The following is a 22,604-nucleotide window of genomic DNA, read 5'->3' as shown; positions in this document are numbered from 1 at the left end:
TATTACAAGCTTTTTTCATTTAAAAAACTCACATGATTAAATGGCAGTTAAATGCAGCTTCATCATTAGTGGAACATTCACTCATCCTGAAGCCATATTACATCATCACGGTCAGCTTCAACCAAACACTGGGGGCTAACAGAGAGTGGCAGGCAATGTGAAGAGTTAAACCTGCCCAATGAAACTATGGTACCTCAGGCTTTTGGTTGTGATCATTTCATTAGCTGGTTTACAAATGTCTATTTTTTATTTTATTTATTTATTATTATTCTATTCACATACAAAAACTGATCGCCAGAACCATCAGTAATCATCGACGAACACACGTCCATACACATACATATACATACATGTACACGTGCAAATGCGCGCATACACACACACACACACACACACACACACACACACACACACACACACACACACACACACAGTCATATGCCCATAGACGCACACATGCACACACAGATCCTTGTGCACAAGCCTTGTAATTCTCCAGATCTCTACATGTGGCAGTGTTTATAGCCAGGGCCGTTGTGGGTCAGCTGACTGTTCATCTCCCAGCCGAGGACATTAACACCCTTGTGACACATCACTCTCTCCACATGGGACTTTCTCTCTCACCCTTCAATTCCCTTCTTCCCTCCATTTCTGCAGTTAACTTCTCACAGACCTCTCCATTCATGGAGTCTGTGCATATCTTTCTCAATTCAATACATGTTGTACCCATCAAAACAAGCTGTATCAGCATGATAATGGATGAATCTTTGGCAGCACTTGTCCAAGCATTACAAGACAGCGCAAAAAAAAAAAATCTGCATTTACTAATTATGCTATGATAACGAAATAATACCTTTTTACAGGAGTGGCATATTAGAATTATCTCTTTCTCACACAGTCACACATACATTGATAAATGTATCCCTCAGTTTTCATCATTCCCATCAACTTCACTCAGAATGAAAAAGGTATGTGAAAACGATGGGATCCCCAGGCACTTTCACAGATCATTTAAGGCTGAGCCAAGCAGAAGCAGTTGGACATCATTCCAACTGTAGAGAGTTCTGCTGTCTTAAACCACTTTAAACTTTTAAAATCCACCTTCAAGTTTCTCTTTAAGATCCTGTATTTTTAATGAAGCTGAGAAGCACCTCTGTGTTCAAAGTACAATTCTGCCAGCTACTGTGTTATCTTTCCCCATTTAAATGCTAATGAATCTGCTGGCAGAGTAGTCAAAACCTAGCAGTGAAGTGAATTTGTAATGTCTTATCACACCGTAAGGTAACAGCTTTCTCGTTGAGGCTGAGGGACGACTTCATGTTCATCCATTAAATTCAACAGGGTAATTCCACCAAAGGGACAGGAGAGAGGCATTGTGTGTGTGCAGGCGTCTGGACCTTATCAATAATGAACATTCTTAATTACATCTCATGTGAATCTCATGCTAGTGGTAAAAGTCACTGGCTTTGGCTTTAAGGCAGAAGGCCAGAAAAAAGTAATCAAATTTAAAAACGGAGTGTTAATAGCATCACATATGAGGCCAAACTTTAAAAGACTTAAGCCTAATGTTGCCGCCATCTTCAACATGAAAAGTTTTTTTTTATGCTATTGTAAAACAGTAATTAGTACATGATGAGGCATGTTATTTTGAATCTTACACTTTATATCACTGCCTTACCACAACAATGGAAATTATTACATGTTCGACTGCTGCTATCCACGCAATCGGTTTTGAAACAAATTAATAAACATATCACGCTACTCTTACTGATTTGGTAGTAATGTAGTTATGAACTGTTATTAGGCTATGAGATCAGAGTAGTTATGAGGCTATGAGAACATGTGTCTGATACTACCTAAAAGTTAAAGTATCTGTTACAGTGTCTTCATGATATTATTCTTTAAACTGAATGAGAAATGTTGCTTTTACAGCAGAGTATTTTGTTTAAACATATTTTACAATAATGAAGCAGGGTCAATGGTGGTGTCAAAGCTGGTGTTTTACATGCAATGCTTAAGATTATTGATGAGTCTTGTCTCTCCTGACGAATATAATGCAGAAAGACAGAGTCATCTGACAGGGCTTCATGACACATCCAGGGCCAAGACGCCTGGTGAAACTCGGTTTGTTATCACATAGTTAAAGCCCCGGTGTGAACACACAAATTCTGTTCATTAGCTGGGTGTGTATTTACCAGCGAAATCTCCCGAGTAATGAGCTCTTCCTGCAGACCAAGATATCTTCAGTATCAGTTTTCAGCGGGGATCTGGCCTTCATGCAGGTCCTCTCTGGAACTTTACTGCACAGAACAAACAACGAGGGTTTTCATTATGACATCTGTGCATAGAGACCAAACCTCCATGGTACATTACAAGCAGGGGGGGCTTCTGTGAACCATGTGTGGGGAAAAAATGAAAAAAATCTTTTGGGGATCCCACATTCCCATTGGGAAGGGCTGCAGGCTGATCAACAGCACTGAATCAAGTTAAGCTCAACTCCTCCCATGGTTCTCAGGAGAACTTCACTCTCACTGCATCTGAAACCAATGATGCCTACCCTTATGGAAATCGAGTATACTGCAATCTACTGTAAATGTGTGAAACGGAGGTCCATTGGCAGTCCATAGGAAGGCCAACCCACAACTCATAGATGGATTCTTCCCCCCACACACACAAGAAATGTCAAATGAAACGCAGAATGTCCCCTCCCCTTTTAAATAATAAAAATAGGAAAGTGTGAAACAAAATAAACTGCAATATTTCACAATGAAAGTAACTTGTTTACTTGCCCATATCTTAGAAAACATAACATGATAATATATTTTATTTCAATATAATTATTTGTATATTTCATTTCTGTAAGGGTGCTGCTACTGTAAATCATCGCTTGTGTTCCTGCCCCAGTATAATACTGATTCACCAGCTTTCTCTGCCCCATCTTCAGACAGTCTTGCTATTGTGTATGAAATGGCATGCATGTGGCGCATTGTTAAAAACACTTCATAAGGTGTAAACAACGCCATGAAATGAAGTGCTATTCATAATTATTTTTCCCTAAAAATGCATTGTTAGAATTGCCCCAGGCAACAGTGACTGATAGACAAAATCAGTGGCAAGAGACATTAACTGCAAGCATGCATAGAACATCTTCTACTAAAAAATAGTCAGAGTTTCATAATAAAAAAAAATTACAGATCCTATTCTGGGCAGAACACGGACTGAGCAGGTAAAGCAGATAACTTTGCAGAAGGGTTGGGCGTCTGGTCCTATTCTTCTGGAGAGCGATTTCATTCTCCCTACACTGAAAAGATAACTTTTCAGGCCTGGTCTGCAAGGAGGGTGCCAGCTTACTTTCATTAAAACATCTCTCCAATTTGACCTTTGCCAAGTTTCTCCAAGAGAGAAATTCTATAGACGGATGGAATTGATTGAGTCCGCCAGAGATGGCATTTTAAGAGACTGAACCTGAAAGGGAAAAGTTACTTTTGTCATGTCGATTTAATTTGAGTATTTCATTCTCTAGCAGATGACATTGTCAGTACCAGTAGATTTAATTTTAGAATGAGAAGTTAAATGAAAGACAGACTACAGTATATGCAGGAGCATAGTAATTAAAATGAGACTGTGTAGGTCAGAGACATTTGACTTTCATTTTGTCAATTTTAAATAAAAGGGTTGTTGTTATATACATAGGTTTCTGTGTGTGCATGCAATGCTTTAAAGCTAAAACATCTTCACTGTATCAGAAAAACTGGCTTTCAATTTTGGTTTTGTCTACAGTAAGCTATTGCCGTTCTATTCAATAGCAAAATGCTACGTATGTATATTGACCAAAATCTTCCATTTATTTCAGGCCAAATGATAACATTAGAAATGTTTAAATGCTTACAGGTTTTAATTGTGTGCATTTCACAGTGAAACCAACAAGAATTCTGAAATAAATCATATTAGCCATGGTTCATCCCTTCATTCCTGCAGCAGTTATCACACCAAATACACTTTAGTTTGCTGCATTTGCAAATTTCACATCTCAAAGCAATTAAAAAGGTCATAGTGAATAATTCATCTTGAAATAGTTATATGAAGCTCCCTCTATATAGGCTTAAAGGATCTCCCTACTTGCCCAATTATAACTTTTAGTATGTGAATACTGGATATAGTTGTACGTCACCATTTCTTTTGTCCAGGTCATCATTGTAAAAGTGAATGTGTTCTTCATCAGCTTACCTGGTTAAATAATATATTAAATATATATTTTTACTGAATAATAGTCGCAGTGCTGTTGAACCCAACATTCCAAAGCCATGGATTTTTAAGTGAAACATTAAGAAAAAGGTATGCTTACTGCACTCCCACAAGAGATAAGTAATCTTTCATTACAAGTTGTATGACAAGGATTAGAATGGACAGTGCTGATAAGTTGGGGGCACACAGGCTATCCGTGTGTTGAAGAAAGAGAGAAAAGTGATCAATAATAGAAAGAGAGAGAGAAATTGAGATTAAATTGAGTTTAAACTGTAATCACAACTGTCCTTGAGCCACAAGGATTCATCCAACAAGCACCGAGGAATTTCGGCAAGCTGTATCTGCTCTCCGAAACTCAACACCTCATCTTCCAGTGCAGTCCCACAACGGCTGCTGGTGCCTTGGTTACGACTAGGCTCGATCCCAGCCTCCCATGGGGCCTGTCCCTTTGTGACCTCTAACCTGCGTGCCCCCCCCCCCTCCCCAAACATACACACACACACACTCGACCCTAGCAGTCCATTGGGTCAGCCTGGTTTGGTTTGTCTACATATCCCTCAGTAGCTTGGTCAGTCTGAGTCCTTGGGGAGGCACAGAGAGACAGTCAGGTAGTGCTTAGACAGCATGCACCAGCAGGAGGTAGGCATGCTCTGACCACCAGTTCCTCCTGGTGCTGTGTCCCACTGATTATTTCTCTTCCTTCTTCTTCTTCTTCTTATGCAAGTGGCAGATGGCAGTGCGCTGTGGGACAGATGATGGAAATGATAAAGCCAGTTGATTAAAAGCAAGCAAACAAAGGACAAGAGGCCAGTGAGGCAGTGCAGGAGGGGGAGGGATGCACCCTTTCACCCTGTCCTCCCCTGCAGCCGTCTTAGGGCAAATCAGAGGTGAGGGCCAACGTCCAGGAAGTCATGGTTTTCAGATCAGTCATACGAATCGGACCCTGCGTAACGCACAGGTCCAGATGTCTGGAGCTCTTGGCCTCGCTGTCCGCCCTCCCCAGGCTGCAGTCCCACTCCTGCCGAGCAAGTGAGTCGGCAGGAGACATTTCTGCAGTGTGAAGTTCACAATCATTTATAAATGTGTATATGAGCGATTGTGTACAAGAGCACGTGTAAGTGCATGTATGCAATGGTGAGCTCAGACCGGCAGTTCTGAGCTTAAAGAATTGAGATTCACTACAATTTGGAGGTGTTATACCTAATAACTCAAATTATTGTGGTTTTGGACTAGCCTCTGGCACATAGATTACTGTCTGAGTTCTTCACAGAATCATGAGGTAGTTCTTTTCAGAATTTCACCTCCTGGAATTCTGTCCATTCACCAATGGGTTTTCCTCTTGTCTTGCTCAGAACTGCATGCAGAGGTATCTGTAAATGGACAGGAAGTGGCTTTGCATTTGTAAAGGCTGAAGGTCTTATTTCAGGATGCCACAACAGAAAATTATACCATCCATTGGAAGAAAGGCCAGTTAATAGTTTTGATTTCCATTTATATTAGGAAAGGTGAGGACAGCTTATTATGCAATTATGTTAACCACAGAAAACCTTTTCAGGAAAAGGCTGCTATTCAATTCTAATCCATTTATAAATGGGTAGTTGTGGTGCACATTTTATCCAGGCTCAAACTAACTGAGACTGAAGTTTATTTTTTCAAGAGAGACTTGGGGGTACAGTAACTAAAGTGGAGAGAGAGCTTCCATGGTGCTGATGTTAGCCCTGACACTTCTGTTTCAGTTCTGTTTCATACTGTAGCAATTTTCAATCTATATTACAGTATACTATATTTTCTGAACACCAGTCATTGGCCTTGATACCTAATGTGTCTGTGTTCCAATGGTGCAGCCAATTTTAAACATTACAAATTCAGCCATTATCAGGAGTGTTGGGGGACTGAAATGAAGAACAGGCAAGATCTTTGTCCATAATCCTATTGAGAACATTGATGGCTATCAGGCTTTCACCTGACCAAAAGGCAGGTCCAGGGCTGTCAGGAAGGTTTGTGATGCTATTCCTCTTATCTACCATAGCCTGTTCATGTACCTGTATTCTTGCTACAAGAAAATTAAATAGCACAATCAAACCCTTCATCTCCAAGTGTATTGATAAACCTCAGTCAATACCGCTTAGTATGGAAATGGTAGATAGCCTGAATTAGAATTAGCTGGGAAAGAAGTATGGTGCAGTTCATAAGGCAATCAAATTTCAGCCTACATACCAATCCCCTTGAGCTGGGGCTTCAATTCCTCAGAACTGCACTTTATATTCTGTGATTCCCACCTCTCTCACTCCCTCTGTTCCCATAAATAAAGTTTTTATAAAAGCAGACTGCTATTGTCTGCTATTCTTAAAAAAATTTAAAATATATATATATATATATATATATATATATACAAATTATTATTATTTCTTATTCTTATGTCTCAGGTTGCACATATGGGTTATGCAGCTGAATCCTTGAATCAGAACCTTTCCCCAGTTTCTTCTACATTTGGGTTATAGATATAGGCTTCTGTTCTGTTAATGCATGGGAGAGAGAAGGCAAAATACCATACAATATATTTTTTAAGTGTGTAAGTAATTGTTTCGGTTAGGCTTTTGGTAGATTTTTGTATAAATTCCTTGCAAAGCGCTGATAATCCTTGCGTGGAGAGTATTAACTGCTAACCTTTCCTCAGTAATGCAAAATATGGAGCAGCTGCGTTCACACAAAAAAATAATACTGGTGTGGTATTGTTTGTTTCTACAGTAGGCCTAAAGCCTACGTTATGATATTTTCCTACAGTAGCTAGTCACTAATTAACATAATTGAGTTTTTAAAAAATGCTATGCTCTCACATTTTGTTGCAATCGCCAACTTGAATTTTGCTTCTTAGAGACGTCTAAAACCTCTGAGTGGTAGCATTTTCAACAATAGGTTAAAAATATACATTTTGCTTCACAGGGACACTTGAAAAGTGACAGTGAAAGCAGATTGTTAGGCTACTTGAAGCTTAGCTAACGTAGGCTAGATAAAGGTAAAGGTTAGTAATAAACTCAGCTGGCTATGAAATGTTGCTGTCGAAATGTTCCGCAATAAATAATAAAATAAAAATAAAAATCTAAAACCTAACTTTTTCAAGGTAGGGAACGCTGTCGTTAAATTCCGTAATAACAGCACAATTTAAATAAATAACGTGTAATACATGGCTAAAACTGATTTATTTATTTTTTCTTCTATTTTATGCTGCTGTGGTACTACTTAGACTAAAATTGCTTCAGGATGTAAATTTAAAGCGAGGCAGAGTGTGCTGCAAAAGTTACCCACATGTCAGTAGAATCGACTTTTCCAGCTGGCTTCTCTGACAGAGGAGTACTTTTGGTAGTTGTTTTCAGCGTGAAGGCAGCAGGGAATCCCATGGATTGGACAGCTGGAAAGCGGCTTCAAAAAAGGATCCAGGGTAGTTTACACCCAACGTAAGAGGCGCACAATCAAATGTTTAAATCTAATGTTTAAAAACAAACAAATGCATTCCTGAAACAAACAGCAGGAAACCAGCAGGTAAAGCTGAACTACTTCCAACTGGCCTGAGGCATACAGGCACGCTGACATCCCGATCCGGACACTGTGGTTAAATATGTATGAAGTATTGGATGGGACAGCTTTCTGCTTATCTGAATATGAAGTAATCATTTAAAATGCACAGCCTAGATACAAGCAGTAATGGGCGGTCATGTATTTATTGTGGAATTTACAGTAGCTTACTCGCGTGCCATAATTGCAACAGGCACGCCTGTGCCTTCTTTGGTGGGCGGAACTGGGGGCGGTGGCACTAAAGGTAAATCTCCGCCCCATGGGTGTGTCTTATACGAAAGCGAGCACTGCATCCACCTGCCAGCGCGTTTCTCCAGCAGTCAGGAGCTCCTTAGTCAAAGCACAGCGCCTGATATCGTCAAAACCGGACAAACTGATCAGATCACAAGGAATAATATCTCATGTGAACAAGTGGGATTGTTTTCAATCAACTGAAAGAAAAAAACAACAACAGCACAACTGCTAATTGGACAAGAAATTCCACGAGCTTGGCTGAATACCAAGCTTCGGATGAGTATTACAACAGAGGAATTATACTTGCAACTTTGGAAAGAAATCAAGACGATTGAATTGGATTGTTTGTTGCTTTCTAAATGACTTTTACGAGTGGAATTGAAGTACTTTGTGGCGGAAAGTAAGAAACAGGTAACTACTTTAATTTTTGTGTGCCGTGACAATTGAAAACGTAGGGTAATATTTCGAAAGCCTGTTTATTTATCGGACATCTATTATATTAGACAGTTTACCAAAACAATTGCCCTTTTATATTCTAGCGCTCTTAATTCCTGTAGTAGAAAACTGTTCTGCTTGAAAATCATATACAAATAATGTGTTTGGCATCATGTTAGGGGTACATTGGAGTGTAAATATTGAGTTATCCTGTTTTAAATTCATATGTATTCTACTTTTAGTTTGTTTAAATATGTATTTTATACATGAATTTACAGTTAATATCCAGGCATAGTGTTGTTCTGAAATGTCATTTGACAGTAAATTGTACATGGAACGTGCAGTGTACATTTTTCTGTTGACAGTGTGTCAAGTCATTAGGCCTATTGATTTGTTGTGTTATCTTTACGCTTTTATTTTTAGCTTATCAAGTCAGTAATTGACGTTGTCACATTGTGTGGACTGCACACATATATTCATCAGAAGTCGCTGGGGGTCATATATAAGTGTTTCTGCGGGCATTTCGCTAAGCCCACATGCGTTGGGCTCTTGGAAAGAAAACCAATTCGCTCGCCCGGTGTGAGCAAATTCGAGCCGTGCACAGCCAGTGGATGGCAAACAGTATGGCAAACTATTGAATAGTGATAAGACTATCAGGATAATTTCATTTGTGAAAAGAATGTCGATATTTTGTATCTATTTTGTCCAGTGATTACAGATCTAAAGCTTAAACCTGGACATGACAAAACTTATTCAAACTTGCCTGGTTTTGGCAGGAACTCGCCTGAGCATATGCACCAACATTAAATTACGTCTGATTGTGTTTTTAAGAGTACAAAGGAATGTGCTGTGTAAGGCTGAGATATTCGCATGCCCATCACTGCGATCACGCTACAGTTAGAGCACTTAACAATTGCTGGGTAGCGAATGACTTCCATTGCCGACATTGATTTTCATTTTGATTTTCTCATGGCCCGTTCCGCGGATGGCATGTAGAGAATAGTGCAATAGAAAGGTGAAACATGTCACTGTATTAGTCTAATAACTTCATGACGCTTGTTATTATTGTTTATTGGTTTGAAAACGCGTAAGAAGGGGTCGCGTGCTACAATGTAGCGTTAAACCACGTATACTTTTACGCATGGAATTATAGGAAAGTTACGCTCAGAGCGTTACCTGGGGGTTCGGGTCTCTTTAATTTGGAACGCGATCTTCTGCCCTCGGTGGCAGTTTGACCTGACAGCCCGTTGAACGACGTTTACAAGCGGAAGAGGACCGTGCCAGGCGGATTAAATAACCAAAAACATGTATTAAAGCGAGCTTTATAGCCATTCATGGCTTAAATAATGTGCAGCAATGTTGTGTGAAAAGTTGGCTAAGTTACTAAAACGTAAGTTTGAAAAGTTTTAAGAAATGTGCCAAGAACAAGAAAATGCACTCACCGAGTAATTTGTGAAATTCTTTGACTTTGACATTATTTGACATTCTTTGATTGTGCAAACTTCCTTAAAACGAATAATTGTTATCATTGTTCGCCTACTATTTTGACAAATATGTGTGTTGTCCTTGACACTCGTGAAATATTTTTTTCTGCTTCTATCAGATAATATTGCTAAAATGTTCTGTCCCTTGATACAGTCTGTAGTACATTCTATACATTTCCACTGTATGTAATTGTGTAACGAGAGCAATGTTTTTGCGTCATGCGTAAAATCAGTTTGGCCAATTGTAGGAGGCGGTTATATTTTTAGCTTAGTTTTATGATTTGCTATATGCGATTTGCTCGTCGGAATTATTGTCATTATGAAGCTGTCAATATTGTCGTTGATTTACTATTTCCGGGGAATTTTGTATTTACTTATCTTTCTTTGTTCATTTTTAAAGGAAGCCACGTCGAAAATGTATTAATGTATTGTGCTGTTCGACAGATGCGTAAATCTTGCTTTTAGGTTCTTTGTCTGTTGCCGGATTTTTTTTGCGCGTACTAGTGTGTATGTTTGTGTTTGCTTTTACGGTGTTTATTTTTACAGATTAGCTTTGAATCCATAGTGGTAGGCTATATTGATTTCCTTCATTTGCCTCAGTTTTCTTTCTTTCGTATTTAATGATTGCGCATTTACCGACGCGGACAGTAGTGTGAAGAGCAGTTCTGTTTGTGTTTAAATGGCACGGAACCATGCAATACTGCATGTTTTACAAAACAGTGAGATAAACGCTACGTAAAATGTTAAGGCACGTTTTCAGTTTTGATTATGTATAGTTTTTGTTGGCGTGGCATTGGCATTTGAGTTAAATTATTTATTATTTGAATCTCGTGGATACTCATCAAATGAATGACAACTTACAGGTTCGTGTTTTATATTTATCCCGAGGCCCGCTTTTTCAAAGTGATTGTTGTTGTATTTTGTTATTTCAAGTGTGGAAATGTATATATATTTTAAGTATTTATTTTATATTTAGTGTCAAAGAAGGATACATGTAATTATTAAGTTTAATTGTGTCAATCGCTCATTATGTTATTGTCTGTGGTGGATTTTAACTTGAGTATGTGGGGAAATCAAGCTCTGACATTGAATAAACAGTTGGATAGTTAACAAATGGCTTGCAAATAGTCATGGTTTGAACAGCTGGTTTTCATTTCATAGCTCCTTTCTGACCAAGGAACACGATCCTTTCTCTTTCACCGTGAAGCTGTGTAATTCTTCTTCATTCACCTCATCCTCTTCCTCTGTGCTATGATGACCAGTTGGGGGCCCTAGCTCTTGCACTGTTCATTTCCTGCCCTAAAGCATTTTTACAGCATAATCTGATTCCGACAGAAAACTCTGCTGCCGGCATCAGGGTGATTGTCACCTGTCACATGATGTACAAATAAAGGGATCAATAAAGAAAACAGAAATGTGGGCTAAATAATAATGTTGCATGATGTGATTCTTGGTGGGTGTGATAGTGTTTTGCTACAGAAGTTTGGAGTAATTTCCTGCAGAGGGGTGGCAGTGAGAGAGCTCTATTGTTTCGGTTGCGTGTTTTTGTGGCTGTGATGCTTGCACTGACCGCGGGTGGCTGTTGGATCTGGAGCAGTGCTTGGGTCTGGAGCAGTGCTCAACACAGTTGGCAGTACCCAGCTCTGTGGGAGAGAGGAGAGGGAACGAGAGAACACAGGGTCCTGGAAGCACCCGGAACTGCCTAGTTTGGGCCAAAAGTTTCACTGAGGTTTACACCGCAACCGCTCTTAACCTTGGGAAACTCACCTGACCGTTGCTCTCACCATTACAGAGAGAGTGCGAGAGGCAGGGGAAATGTAATACAATGTGACAGCAGAGACCTGGCAGATATGCTGGAGGAAAAGACTAGGATGTACAGAAAGGCAGGGAAAGGAAAGAGCCAGATAAAGTCGGGTTGCTGCAGTGTGGTGTTGCTGGGCTCAAGTTGCAGGTTCATTCCCATACAAGATGCTGCCCTTGCACTCTAGTTCAAAAGACTCAACCTGAAGTGATCTGGTCTGGCTAGTATGCATCTCCATTCTAGAATACTATTTCAAATAATTCTTGTAAAGAAAATTTGTGGAAATAATAAGTAATAAGAAAATAAAATATAATAATATTGGTAATGGTAATTCCTTAAAGAACAGGATTCCAGTACTTAGAAGTCATAATATTGAGTCGCATTTAGAGGAATCCCAGCTTTACTGCAGAGCTTGCTTTGAGTAGCAAGTCTTTACCTGGACAGCTTAATGACATGATGGTAATGACCAGAGACAGTTATTTGCTGCCCGTTGTCTTTGAAGTGGCATGCTCTGTTTCCCTTCAGATGAAGGGTCAAAGGGAAATAACAGACCTTAAGGGGGAAAACAGGGGCTCTGCTATAATAAATCTGCTTTGGCTGAGGTGCTGAAATCATGTATTTAGGTGAGGAGGAAGCAGTAAAGTGCAGGAATGGACCTGAGGTTAGAAATGAAGCATAATGACAGACAGAAATAGAGGGAGGGAGAGAGAGAAAGACGTGGAGGCCATGTTTAACTTTTGGTCTGATACCTATGAAACGTGCATTGGTATAATCAAATGCTGCTCAGCTCATATTGATACCACACTGCAGAATTGGAAAATGTCAGAAATGTGATGTGGTTCCAGATGGAACTTTTAAAAAAAAAATACCATCATTTATTTTCTTGAAGAGATATTATTTCACTATCAGTTTACCTATCTGTTGACATGATAATGCAGAGAGGTGTCATTTTGGTGATGATGTAACAGTCCATTGAAATGCTTTGAAGTCACATCTCGGATAGCAGTTTTGGGTCTGTAGGTGGCTGTGACTGTAGTTAATGAAACGTATGCTTTGACATAGACCTGACTAAATCTTCCTCCTGTCCTCCAGAGACTTAGGACCCTCCTCTCTCTGTCTGGACACAGACGGACAATGCTGGCAGTCGGGCTGTTGTGGGTGCGGACCCTCCCTCTCCTGGCGCTCTGGGCTCTGGGGTCACAAGGGGAACCCCTTTCTGCTCCACGGGTCTTCCTCTCCTTCAAAGGTAGGGGCAACATTTTGGGCTTTCCTCTCCAACGGTGTTTTATTAGGAACGGCTGTTTTCTATATACAAATGAGTGTGTGGTTGCGGAGCATCGTTAATTGTGTTACTCGAATTCCCTGTTATGAGGCGTGCTGTTGTTAGGCGATTCATGGAGCAGCATGATGCTCTACCTTCTCTGATCAGCCTTTTCAGTTAATGAGGAACAGGGCAACCACGTCCTGAAGTAGAAAGAAATCATATACTTGTAATTCCCATTCCAGCAGCAGTGTGTTCTCCCAGATGTGGTAAAGTGTGGTTAGAAGAAAAAAGATGACAGTCTTGGCTCACCTGACTGTCCACAGCTCCACATGGCAAATCTCACTGCGTGCAGAGAACAGTCTGTAGTGAACCGAATCCCTTCCTTGCTTTCATGCTCTCTTTTTGAAAGTGGATTGATTGTTGTTTTAAACACTCAAGGTCAAAGCTCCCTACAAACCTACGGGACTAATCATCACAGAAAACAAACTGCACTGCTCTGACTACACTTCCTATTTTGCGAGGAAACGTAAATGGTGTTGGCATAGTAATGCATAATAAATAGGGATTGCTGTTATCGCGCTGCGCGGAAATGAGGTGCACGAGGCAGAGTCATGCCTCCAGCTAGGACTGCATGACTAGCCCTCCACTGGAGGTCTGGATTAACAGGGTGGTAGGGCAAGGTTTTTTGGGGGGATTACACGGAGTGATTGCCTGGATCAGCAGAGCCGGGCGATGTCCCCTATCTCGCTCTGTCCCAGTCACATATCAGAGCTTCATTACCCCAGCACACATGGCCAAAAGGAGAGAGGAAAGTGCCGGGGAGGGGGCAAACCCGATTTCATTAAGCCACTGTGGCTCTCTATTAAAGGCTTTCTCCTCTCTTTCTTCTGCCGTTAAGTTGGATTTAACACTTCACTGGGCACACACCCAGAGCTCAAAATATCTTTCTTACTTTCTTCAGTCAGACTGACAAAACTCAGATTTCAGAAGTACAGGTATATACTGTGCGTATGTCTGCGTGTGATGCCTGTGTGCGCATGTGTGTGCATGTGTAGAGAGAGAGATGGAGAGCGAGCCACTGCTATACAAATTGATTGAATTTATGAAGTTATATGGTGTATGATATACATATGTTGTTTCATGTATGGTGACAGAGTACATTCTGCAAATTCTTCATAGCACATACTGTATGAAAACATGCATAGGAAGATAGACATCTTCTTTATACAGCGTATCTAAGGTATCTATTATGTCTTTGTCATGTTTCAGTTACATTGCCATTTTGTTTTGGGCCTAATCACCCTGTGTTTGCAAAGCTAGTCATAAGGAAAATCAGTTTACATAGAGCCTGAGCAAAACCTTAATCCACGCTGACTTACTGTTGAGATGAATGGACCTGAGTGAGATCATATCACTATTACCAATATAGGGTGAATTCACATGATATAAAAACTACAATTAAGTGTGTACTTGAAATTTGGTTAACTTGCATTGCATTTGGGTGAGCCAAAATATCTGCTACAAAGTCATGTTTTATTTACCAATGCTGTATAAAGAGGCATGGAATTAGTTTAGTGTGGAATTGCTCCTGTGAAATGTTAGTTCTCTCACTTACCTTTTTTCCAGTCTTAATCAAATAGGATTTCACAGTCTGCTGCTTCTAAATTGGCAAAGCTCCAGAGTTGTCATTTTCTTTTTAATTTCTTTTAATCGACAGTTTTTGTTTTTTAATTGGTTTTTGAGGGAATCTTCGCTTGACAGAGCAGCTGGCCTTTTTCAGCGACTGAAATGCTAAGATTTGGCTTATTTGTTAATGTTGTAATTTTCTCTGAGGGTGAAGTAATAGCTTTTTAAGTTCCCGTATTGAATTTTTATTGACCAGTGTCTCTGGGTTGTGGTAATTCATTTTAAGCAGAAATCGCTCGTTCATGGTTTGAGGAATTGGTATACCTGGGGTTGGGATACTAGGTTAACACATTATGTCAAACTGTCTGAAATCATCCATTATTGCCCTCTCATTGGGTTCCACAGCAACACTGGGAAATGAATTCATGACACACACCTGCATGTATTCTTCCTTGCTTATTCTTTGTTTCAGAATATACTGATACATATAGTTATTCTAAATTCATTATGAAATGTGCAGTATTACCACCATCTAATTATGTGGTCTGACTGCTGACAAATTCCTTGGTAAATCTAACTAGTATGTCGCTCAACACAAAGGTTAAAACCTTGACCCTTTAAACCAGAAGCACTTTTGTCTGCCATTAAACAAACTTGGCTTTCATAGTAAGCCAGCAGCCAGAGTAGACGAAATGGAGACCATCTGTATTGTTCTCTGAGGTCTTCGACCTCCTTCCCTGAGTTTAGGCAAGAATAAGACCCTGGAGGTGAGGATTAAAATTTAAAACTTGTTTCTTTATTTACTTATTTACTTACTTATTGGAAATGCACTGCGGATGTTGGACCAATGTTTCGCTTTACTCGGTTAATTAATTTCAATTCATGTCCAGAAATAAAATGATAGAAATATCTTGTCCTTCTCAGGTAATGTAATTGGGAGTTTGCATTTTTGCAGAGTCACATTTTCATTTGGTTTTCTCAGAACACAGTTATAACAGTGTATGGGTCAGTTCTGATGAAAGAGTTGAACTTTAGAGTCTTGCTCTTATGTTTAAGATAGAGCGGTGAGTGAGGAAGACTGCTCAGGCTGTTTCTCTGAGACTACCCTGAAGAGCAGAGAAGCTGGCGGCTTTGGTAGGGAGGAGACAGTCCTCAATAGTTTGCTGCCTCATATTAGTAAGGAGGGATGAAGGAGTGAAACGAATGCCACCATAGAGAATCACTCTGTGGACAGTCTGGATTCACCATAAACAGTCAGGGAAACAGGGCTTCAGATCAGAGGGAGGAAACAGGACAGCCTGGATGCACCATAAACAGTCAGGGAAACAGGGCTTCAGATCAGCGGGAGGAAACAGAGCGAGGAACTGCATGAAAGTAGCAAGGATCAAAGATGAATGAGGAGCAGGTCTAGTTTATATGCCGCTTTTATTAAATTCACATTCCACCACTGGATTTGCCTGTGCGTGCGTGTGTGTGCGTGCGTGTGTGCGTGCGTGCGTGTGTGCATGTGTGTGTGTGTGTGTGTGTGGTGACAAGCTCAACTGAGATCATTCATTCTCCTGGCCACATATTAAAATTCCATTTTCACAATATTTCAAAATTGTCCTGGCATGTAAGTTGACAACACAACTGCTCTGTTTTTTCCATTTGAAGCGTTCCTCTGCAGCACTAAAGGCTTAAAGAATTACATGCCTGCAAGATTGCCACAGGGAAAGTGAAATGGTCCATGCATGTGACCAGCTAAGTAAATTTGTACATACAGGCTTTCATATAAACCCATTTGCAGATGACAAGGGATTTACGGGTGCAAGGCGACAGATTACAGCTCTAGCACAAAGGTTTAAAAAAAAAAAACTGCCTTCAACAAATGAATGCATTCTGGAAGACTAGCTAATACCTGGAATAATGCACATTGATGATAGATTGCTGCAAGGAAATTCTTATGCAATTTAAAAAAAAAAATTGCTATCATCTGGAAGTTGTGGCTGTAGGCTCACTGGAGCCAGTTCAATATTGTTGAGACCACCAGGAAATCAGCAGTTTCCGAGATATTCAAACCACCCTATCTGGCACCAACAACCATTCCACGGTCACATTTCTTCCCCATTCTGACATTTGGTCTGAAAAACAGCTGAACCAGCTAAAAACCATGCTTTTATCTATTTAGTTGCATGGCACATGATTGGCCATTAAGATCTTTAATTTATTTCTCTGGTCTGACTCATTTCTAGTTCCTAATTTATTGAGTGCAAGTAGGTGTGGGTTTCAGGTGTAAATGGAAAGGGGAAGCATTGCACAGGGATGTTTGTGGAAGCCCATAAGACGCTGGAAACAGTCCGTGTTCAGATCTGAATGTTATCATCTGTGACCCGGAGCAGAGTAAATATCAGTGAAAAGTAAAGGAATGCTTGCTCAAGCATGAGCTTTGTAGGCTGTGACCAGATCCCAGAGGTACGAGCAAAGGAAGAGGGTTGGACAGACTCTTGCGCTCACAGAAGCAAGGAGGTTATCAGGGCTTGCGTAGAGACCAGTGCCCCCTTCATAATCCCTTATTTTCACTCCCTTTCTCTCTTTTGCCTTTCTTATCTTTCTCTCTGACCGTCATGCCAATGTAAAAGCCTTCCTTGTCTTGAAGATTGTATTTTTAATGCTGGTGTTATACACCAGTAAACAGGTTAGCATGCATGTGTGAAGGTTGTGAAGGCAGAGGGCCCTTGCAGGCTGTGCAAAATCCATTATTCTCCATCAGAATCATCAAAGCTATTTGCTGCAGTGTTACACAAGGTTTCTTTATTGATTCATGGATTTCTCTGCCAAGTGCAGCTTCTGGTGTCTTGATGAGATCGCGAGTATGTTGGCCATTGAAAGAAGGTACAAAATTGGAAATTCTGGAAGCAATTTGAAAATGTATATATAAAAGGAGGAGAGATTAGTACAATTGTTTTGTCACTTTTTTATTGTATTTGAAAAATTACTGGGATTGATGCTTTTTTAAATGTCTGTGAGTCTAAAAATCTTTTCAGTTCAGGCAAGGAATTTGAACTTGGAGCCATGCATTTTGTGGCAAGACATGCCATGTACTCTTTTGCATGCTGACTTGATATGATTTCAGCCTCTTTATGAAGCCCATCTAAGTGTCACTCAGAAGTCATTTAGTTTGCAAGTATGTTGGATGTTAGTCTTTCTAGATTTAGCAAATTAAATGTAAAATCATCCTTACCAGCCCAGAAGGTTGGATTAAAAATCTGGATTTGTTAAAAAGCTCAGGGATACCATTTTATAGTGTTGTGGAATCACACTGGATTATCTCTCTCTCCCTCGCTCTCATGTGAGACATAGAAAGTCCTGATCCGTAGGGAGGGAACTGAGAATGTGGGTCATCATCACGGCAATGTGCCGCAGTGGCGTGGGCTGTTGCATCACGGCACTGAGGCTCCGCCTCCACACTCTGCCAGGATCCACCAAGCCCCTCCCCCAAGCTCACATCTGTCCTTCCCACGGTGCGGGGTGAACGGGTGCACCTATTTTTATCCACAGGCCATAATCGCAGCCTATTTCAAGTTTTGGGGTCATGACCCTCCAAACGGGAGCTAGTCATAGAAGGGTTAACTGCCCGCACACCGGTGCATGGGAGCCCATTATGTAGTAATGGCTTTCAGCTTTTACTCATGGTGACATTGGAAAGTGTTTAGATTTGTTTTTTCTTTAGCTGTGTTTCAGCAAACACCTGGGGAGCCACAGGGAGCAGATTTAGTAAGTAGTAGATTCTGCGTTCCCAGTCACTTGCCGTTGGGCCTTATGTAAGGCTAAATGCATCTCTTCTTCCTCCCGGTCTCCCCGTGCCGTTCTCTTGCAGTCGCAACTCAATGTTTAAGTGATTATCTTGAGCACACAAAGCACCCTGTGTTCAATTCCATCTCCTGACAGTAGTCATGAAGCAGAATACATTAGTGGAGAGATCAGCTCACCCACAGAGCACTTTATTTCTGGTTACCTATTATCCACGTTAGGGTATTACTCAAAGTGAGCGTCTGTCTGACCTGTTCCTATCTGTCAGAGCTTCCCGCTGCTCCACTTACAACAGCCTACATTTTCTGAGATCAAAAACTCCCAGGGGAAAGGTACCGATACTTTTGTGTGTTTTTTTTCCATCAATAACTAAATGTGTTTATGTCTAAATGACTGGCTTGCGGTGTGGTCCTCAGGGTTTAAGTTCAGACCTATTTGTTCCATGTGGGGTTTGTTGCGTAACCGAACTGGTTTTGGGAAAGACTTCCATTAGTGCTCTGAACTCTATCCCTGTATCTGCGCTTGATGTGAAGGTGAAGCAGCCAAGTTAGAGGGAGCGAAAGAAGTGGGGGGAGAGAGAGAGAAAGAGAGAAAGAGGGAGATGGTCCCATTGTAATGGATCTTAGAGGTGAATTCCTCCCTGGATAGAAGTGAGACGAGTGCTTTGTTTGGGGGCTGCCTTCAGCCCAAAATGGATCCTAATAAAAAAGGCAGGATTAGGACAGGGTGATAAAGTTTATCTCCCTCTCATCTCCCAGAAGTGTTCTAATTTGGTTGGTTTATCAGCAGTTCTGACACCGGAGCCTGAGGTAAGTGCATTGGTCTACTCCACAATCAATGAAAGCCTGAAATGTAATACAAGAGAACCTGGCAAGCAATGCTGTCCTCCTGAAAAGGATTTTGGTTACCTCCACCAGCCTTCCAAAATGGGACAAAACCGCAAAGATCCATTGGGTCCTGAACAGTGTTTGGGAGTGTAATGTATCACAGGCACAAGACAAGAAACAGCAGCAGGTAGACTATATAGCATGCCACTTCTATTTTTTTCCAAAATACCAGTCCACTGCAGAGGTTATTCAAGCTTCAGTAACATATTGTTCTTTCCCCAGTGCCGAGCTTTCACACCTTTCTCTTTTCTGTGAAAAAATAACTAATTGTATTGCTCCAAATGATTATTCCTTGTCTAAGATTTGTCCTTCCACATTCTATTGTAGAGTGAATGTGTGCACATATCTGGCATAAGAATTGTGTATTTGTTTGTCTCGCTGCCACTGTCACACACCCAGATCCACTCCAAGGCATCATACCCAATCACATAAGGCATTATGTAAACTCCACCCCCAGCTGCAGGCTTCTGTGTTCAGCACTGGAATTAGCATCCCATCCAACCATCCCACCTGGTTCAGAGGAACTGGCTTTAATGTAACCACTCAATAGACCCCTTTACGTGTAACAATAAGGAAGGACATTACCTATTAGTGCCTATTAGTAAAGTACTAGTGGTCTTACGTGCATGTAAGAGTGACTGCTAATAGGAGAGATTCTCAATTGCTCTTATGTATGGTGTTTCAGTGAAGAACTGATGCAGAGAGGTGACAGAAGTTTGGAAGGTCTGACAGCAGGGCTTTCATTTGGTCCCGGGAAAAATCCAGGAACAGGAGGCTGATAACACTAGAGATAAGAATAGAGTACCCCTCTCTAACACACACAGAGTAGAGAACACCATGACATAGATAGGCAGGTTTCTGGATATGGGCACTTGGGTTTGTAGCTCCACAATCTGTTGAGCTGTGTGGTTATCTGGTTGAGCTGAGGTCCCTGCTCTCCACAAACCCTGCTTATCGATATGCTGGTCGCCAGATAGAGGCAAAGTGTCAGGAAAGAGAATCTCACAAATCATGATGTGGTTTCACATTTTGAAATGGGTCAACCCACGCACCAATGTAACTTTATGTCCATACTTCAAGCTTCACCTGTCCACACCCCCCAAACCAGAATCGGCCATTGCAAAGTTGTTTTATTTTTGACTCCCTACTCTTCCAGGCCTTGATTCAAGCTTGTGTGTTATGCTTTTGAACTACTATGCAGTGGGCACACTGGTTTTAATGCACACCTATGAATCAGTGTCATTGTGCAGTGACAACCCCCAACCTCCCCCCCATTATTTCTAAATGTAGCTAGCTTTGAAACCCCCCAAAAAAACCTGCCGTGGTTTTGGGTTTTGGACTCACTTGGGTGGTCCACCGCTTTATTCCGCCCGCGCAGGCGTGGGGTTGGGTCTCCGAGTGTAAGTCCTGGCAGAGTGCACTTCACATCTGCTGGGACCTGCTCTGCACAGCTGGTTAAGAAGCATGGAGAGACCATGAAGGAAAAAAAAGAATCATTTTAGAATGATTACATATTGATGGCAATAACATATCTTTCCTGTCCTCAGCTTATACATTAAGCTTTATAGGGACGGTGTACCTGGTTTGTTTCACTCGCAGAGAGAGAGAGGGGTGGGAGGGAGGGAGAAGAGTCTCTTTCTCACTCTCGCATTCACTCTCTCTTTCTCACTCTCGCATTCACTCTCTCTTTCTCTTTCTCAGTCTCTCATTCTTTCCTCTTTTCCTGTTGGGTAAAAAGCTGAAATGCACGCTAGCCTGCAGCGCAGAGCTCTTCCCAGCTGCCCCAGAGAGCTGGAGCACCCGGCACCCTGTGCTGCTGGAGCGCTGCTGTCAGACCAGGATTATTCAGGGAGGAGAAACTGAAGGTGACAACGCAGAGGCTAAATATAGCAGCCTCATTGTCTCAGATGTTCAGGTTCCTGGTGCAGTACTGCACAGAGCACTTCCCGTTCTTTCGCTCTCGTTTTCAGAAATGTACATTCACATGTGCTTTATTGCAATTACCTCCAAAGTGCTGTGGTGCCAGGATACGCTTACAAATGGAAATCCCATTGCACGATAATAAAAACCCCACAATGTTAATGATAATAGACCCAGCAGTGCAATGGTATTACTTCCATTTCACAAATTCATCTTTGGCTTTTTTGACTTGACAGAGCATTTCTCATCTTTACACTCACAGAGGAAAGAACGTTTGTCAGATCTGATGCTGCACTGTTTAAGGGCAGAATAAGGGGACTTGTGGATCTACTCCTGGGGTTCACTTCTGAACTGTGATCAGATTGATGCAGCCTGAGATCAGCCCCACAGAGAACAGAATCCCGGGTCATCAGTGCAGGCATTTGGTCTTATGCCACAAGATATTGCCTTGAATCACTTTTTCCCTCATTTAGGCTGTCATCCATCTTTTCTTACTTGATATATGTACATGCTTCTTTGTTAAGTACCATGTGAATAACAGAAAACAGACTGACGAAGGGCCACACACTAATCTGTGCCTTCAAAGTTCTAAGTCGATTACATCAAAAAACGTATAATGGCGTGCTTAATCATGCTGAATCCCTCCCTGCAGATGCACACAGGCACGCAGTCCAAATTAAATCATGAGCTTTTTTATGTAGTCACCAGCATTTGCCAGTTGTGACTTGGGAACAGACAGGGGACCAGAACCTTTGAGTGTGACATGTTGCTTTCAATCTGGCTGTGTCAGCAGACATTTTAGTCAAACGCAGAGCCCTTTCATGCAGTGGGAATATACTCCCTATCTGCGATAATGCTCTACCTCTCACAGCCTGCCTTATTAGATGCATACCTAAATGTAGGGGTGTGAATAATGCATGCCTGAATGGGGTTTGCTATTTTCGTGATAGAGATAGTTTGTCTGAGGAGCACTAACTGTGTCTACATGGTAGGTGAGATGCTTCAAACTAAGAACTGAGTAACGTAGTGGAAATGGTGGGAACTTACCTGAAAAGGGCGGTTGTGATCCATCACCATGTTATCATGCTGCTGTGCACAGTTGCACAGACAAACTTGATTATCCTCCCTCTTTCTCTTCATCATTTACAGTCTATCAAGGCTTCCATTACAGATGCTTATTATGAAGAATTGTACACACCAACGTCTGACTTCTGTCGGCCATACACAGTGCTTTCATACATCTCCTTTGTCTTCATTCCAGAGGTCTAGATGGGCCTTTCCCCTTCTAAATGTGCATATCTCACCCCCACTCCTTGCAAAGTCTCTTTTTGAAACATTCCTTCAGT

At 41.2% G+C, this 22,604-nt stretch overlaps 1 protein-coding gene and 1 long non-coding RNA gene across 3 annotated transcripts in view; one reads left to right on the top strand and one right to left on the bottom strand.

Annotated features, from left to right (window-relative positions):
* Window positions 1–4,745: 4,745 nt before the first annotated feature.
* On the bottom strand, window positions 4,746–7,817 carry LOC133138200 (uncharacterized). Its single transcript, XR_009709691.1, has 3 exons — window positions 7,552–7,817; window positions 5,547–5,615; window positions 4,746–4,986 (listed from the first exon to the last, which is right to left on the bottom strand). It is a non-coding gene; the product is annotated as an uncharacterized LOC133138200 (long non-coding RNA).
* Window positions 7,818–8,153: 336 nt separating this feature from the next.
* Window positions 8,154–22,604, top strand: part of LOC133138459 (semaphorin-3F-like) — a 78,761-nt gene continuing 64,310 nt past the window's right edge. The window contains exons 1-2 of one of the 2 annotated variants that reach the window (XM_061257238.1): window positions 8,154–8,463; window positions 12,865–13,018. In XM_061257238.1, the coding sequence (XP_061113222.1) occupies window positions 12,907–13,018 (112 nt within the window). In that variant the 5' untranslated portion in view covers window positions 8,154–8,463; window positions 12,865–12,906. Of the gene's footprint in view, window positions 8,464–10,751; window positions 10,835–12,864; window positions 13,019–22,604 lie in introns of those variants that run through there. The other variant, XM_061257237.1, reaches the window with a different exon arrangement.

Source organism: Conger conger, chromosome 10 (genome assembly GCF_963514075.1).
Source record: "Conger conger chromosome 10, fConCon1.1, whole genome shotgun sequence".
Lineage (NCBI taxonomy): Eukaryota > Metazoa > Chordata > Actinopteri > Anguilliformes > Congridae > Conger > Conger conger.
This window is presented reverse-complemented; position numbering and strand designations above follow the sequence as displayed.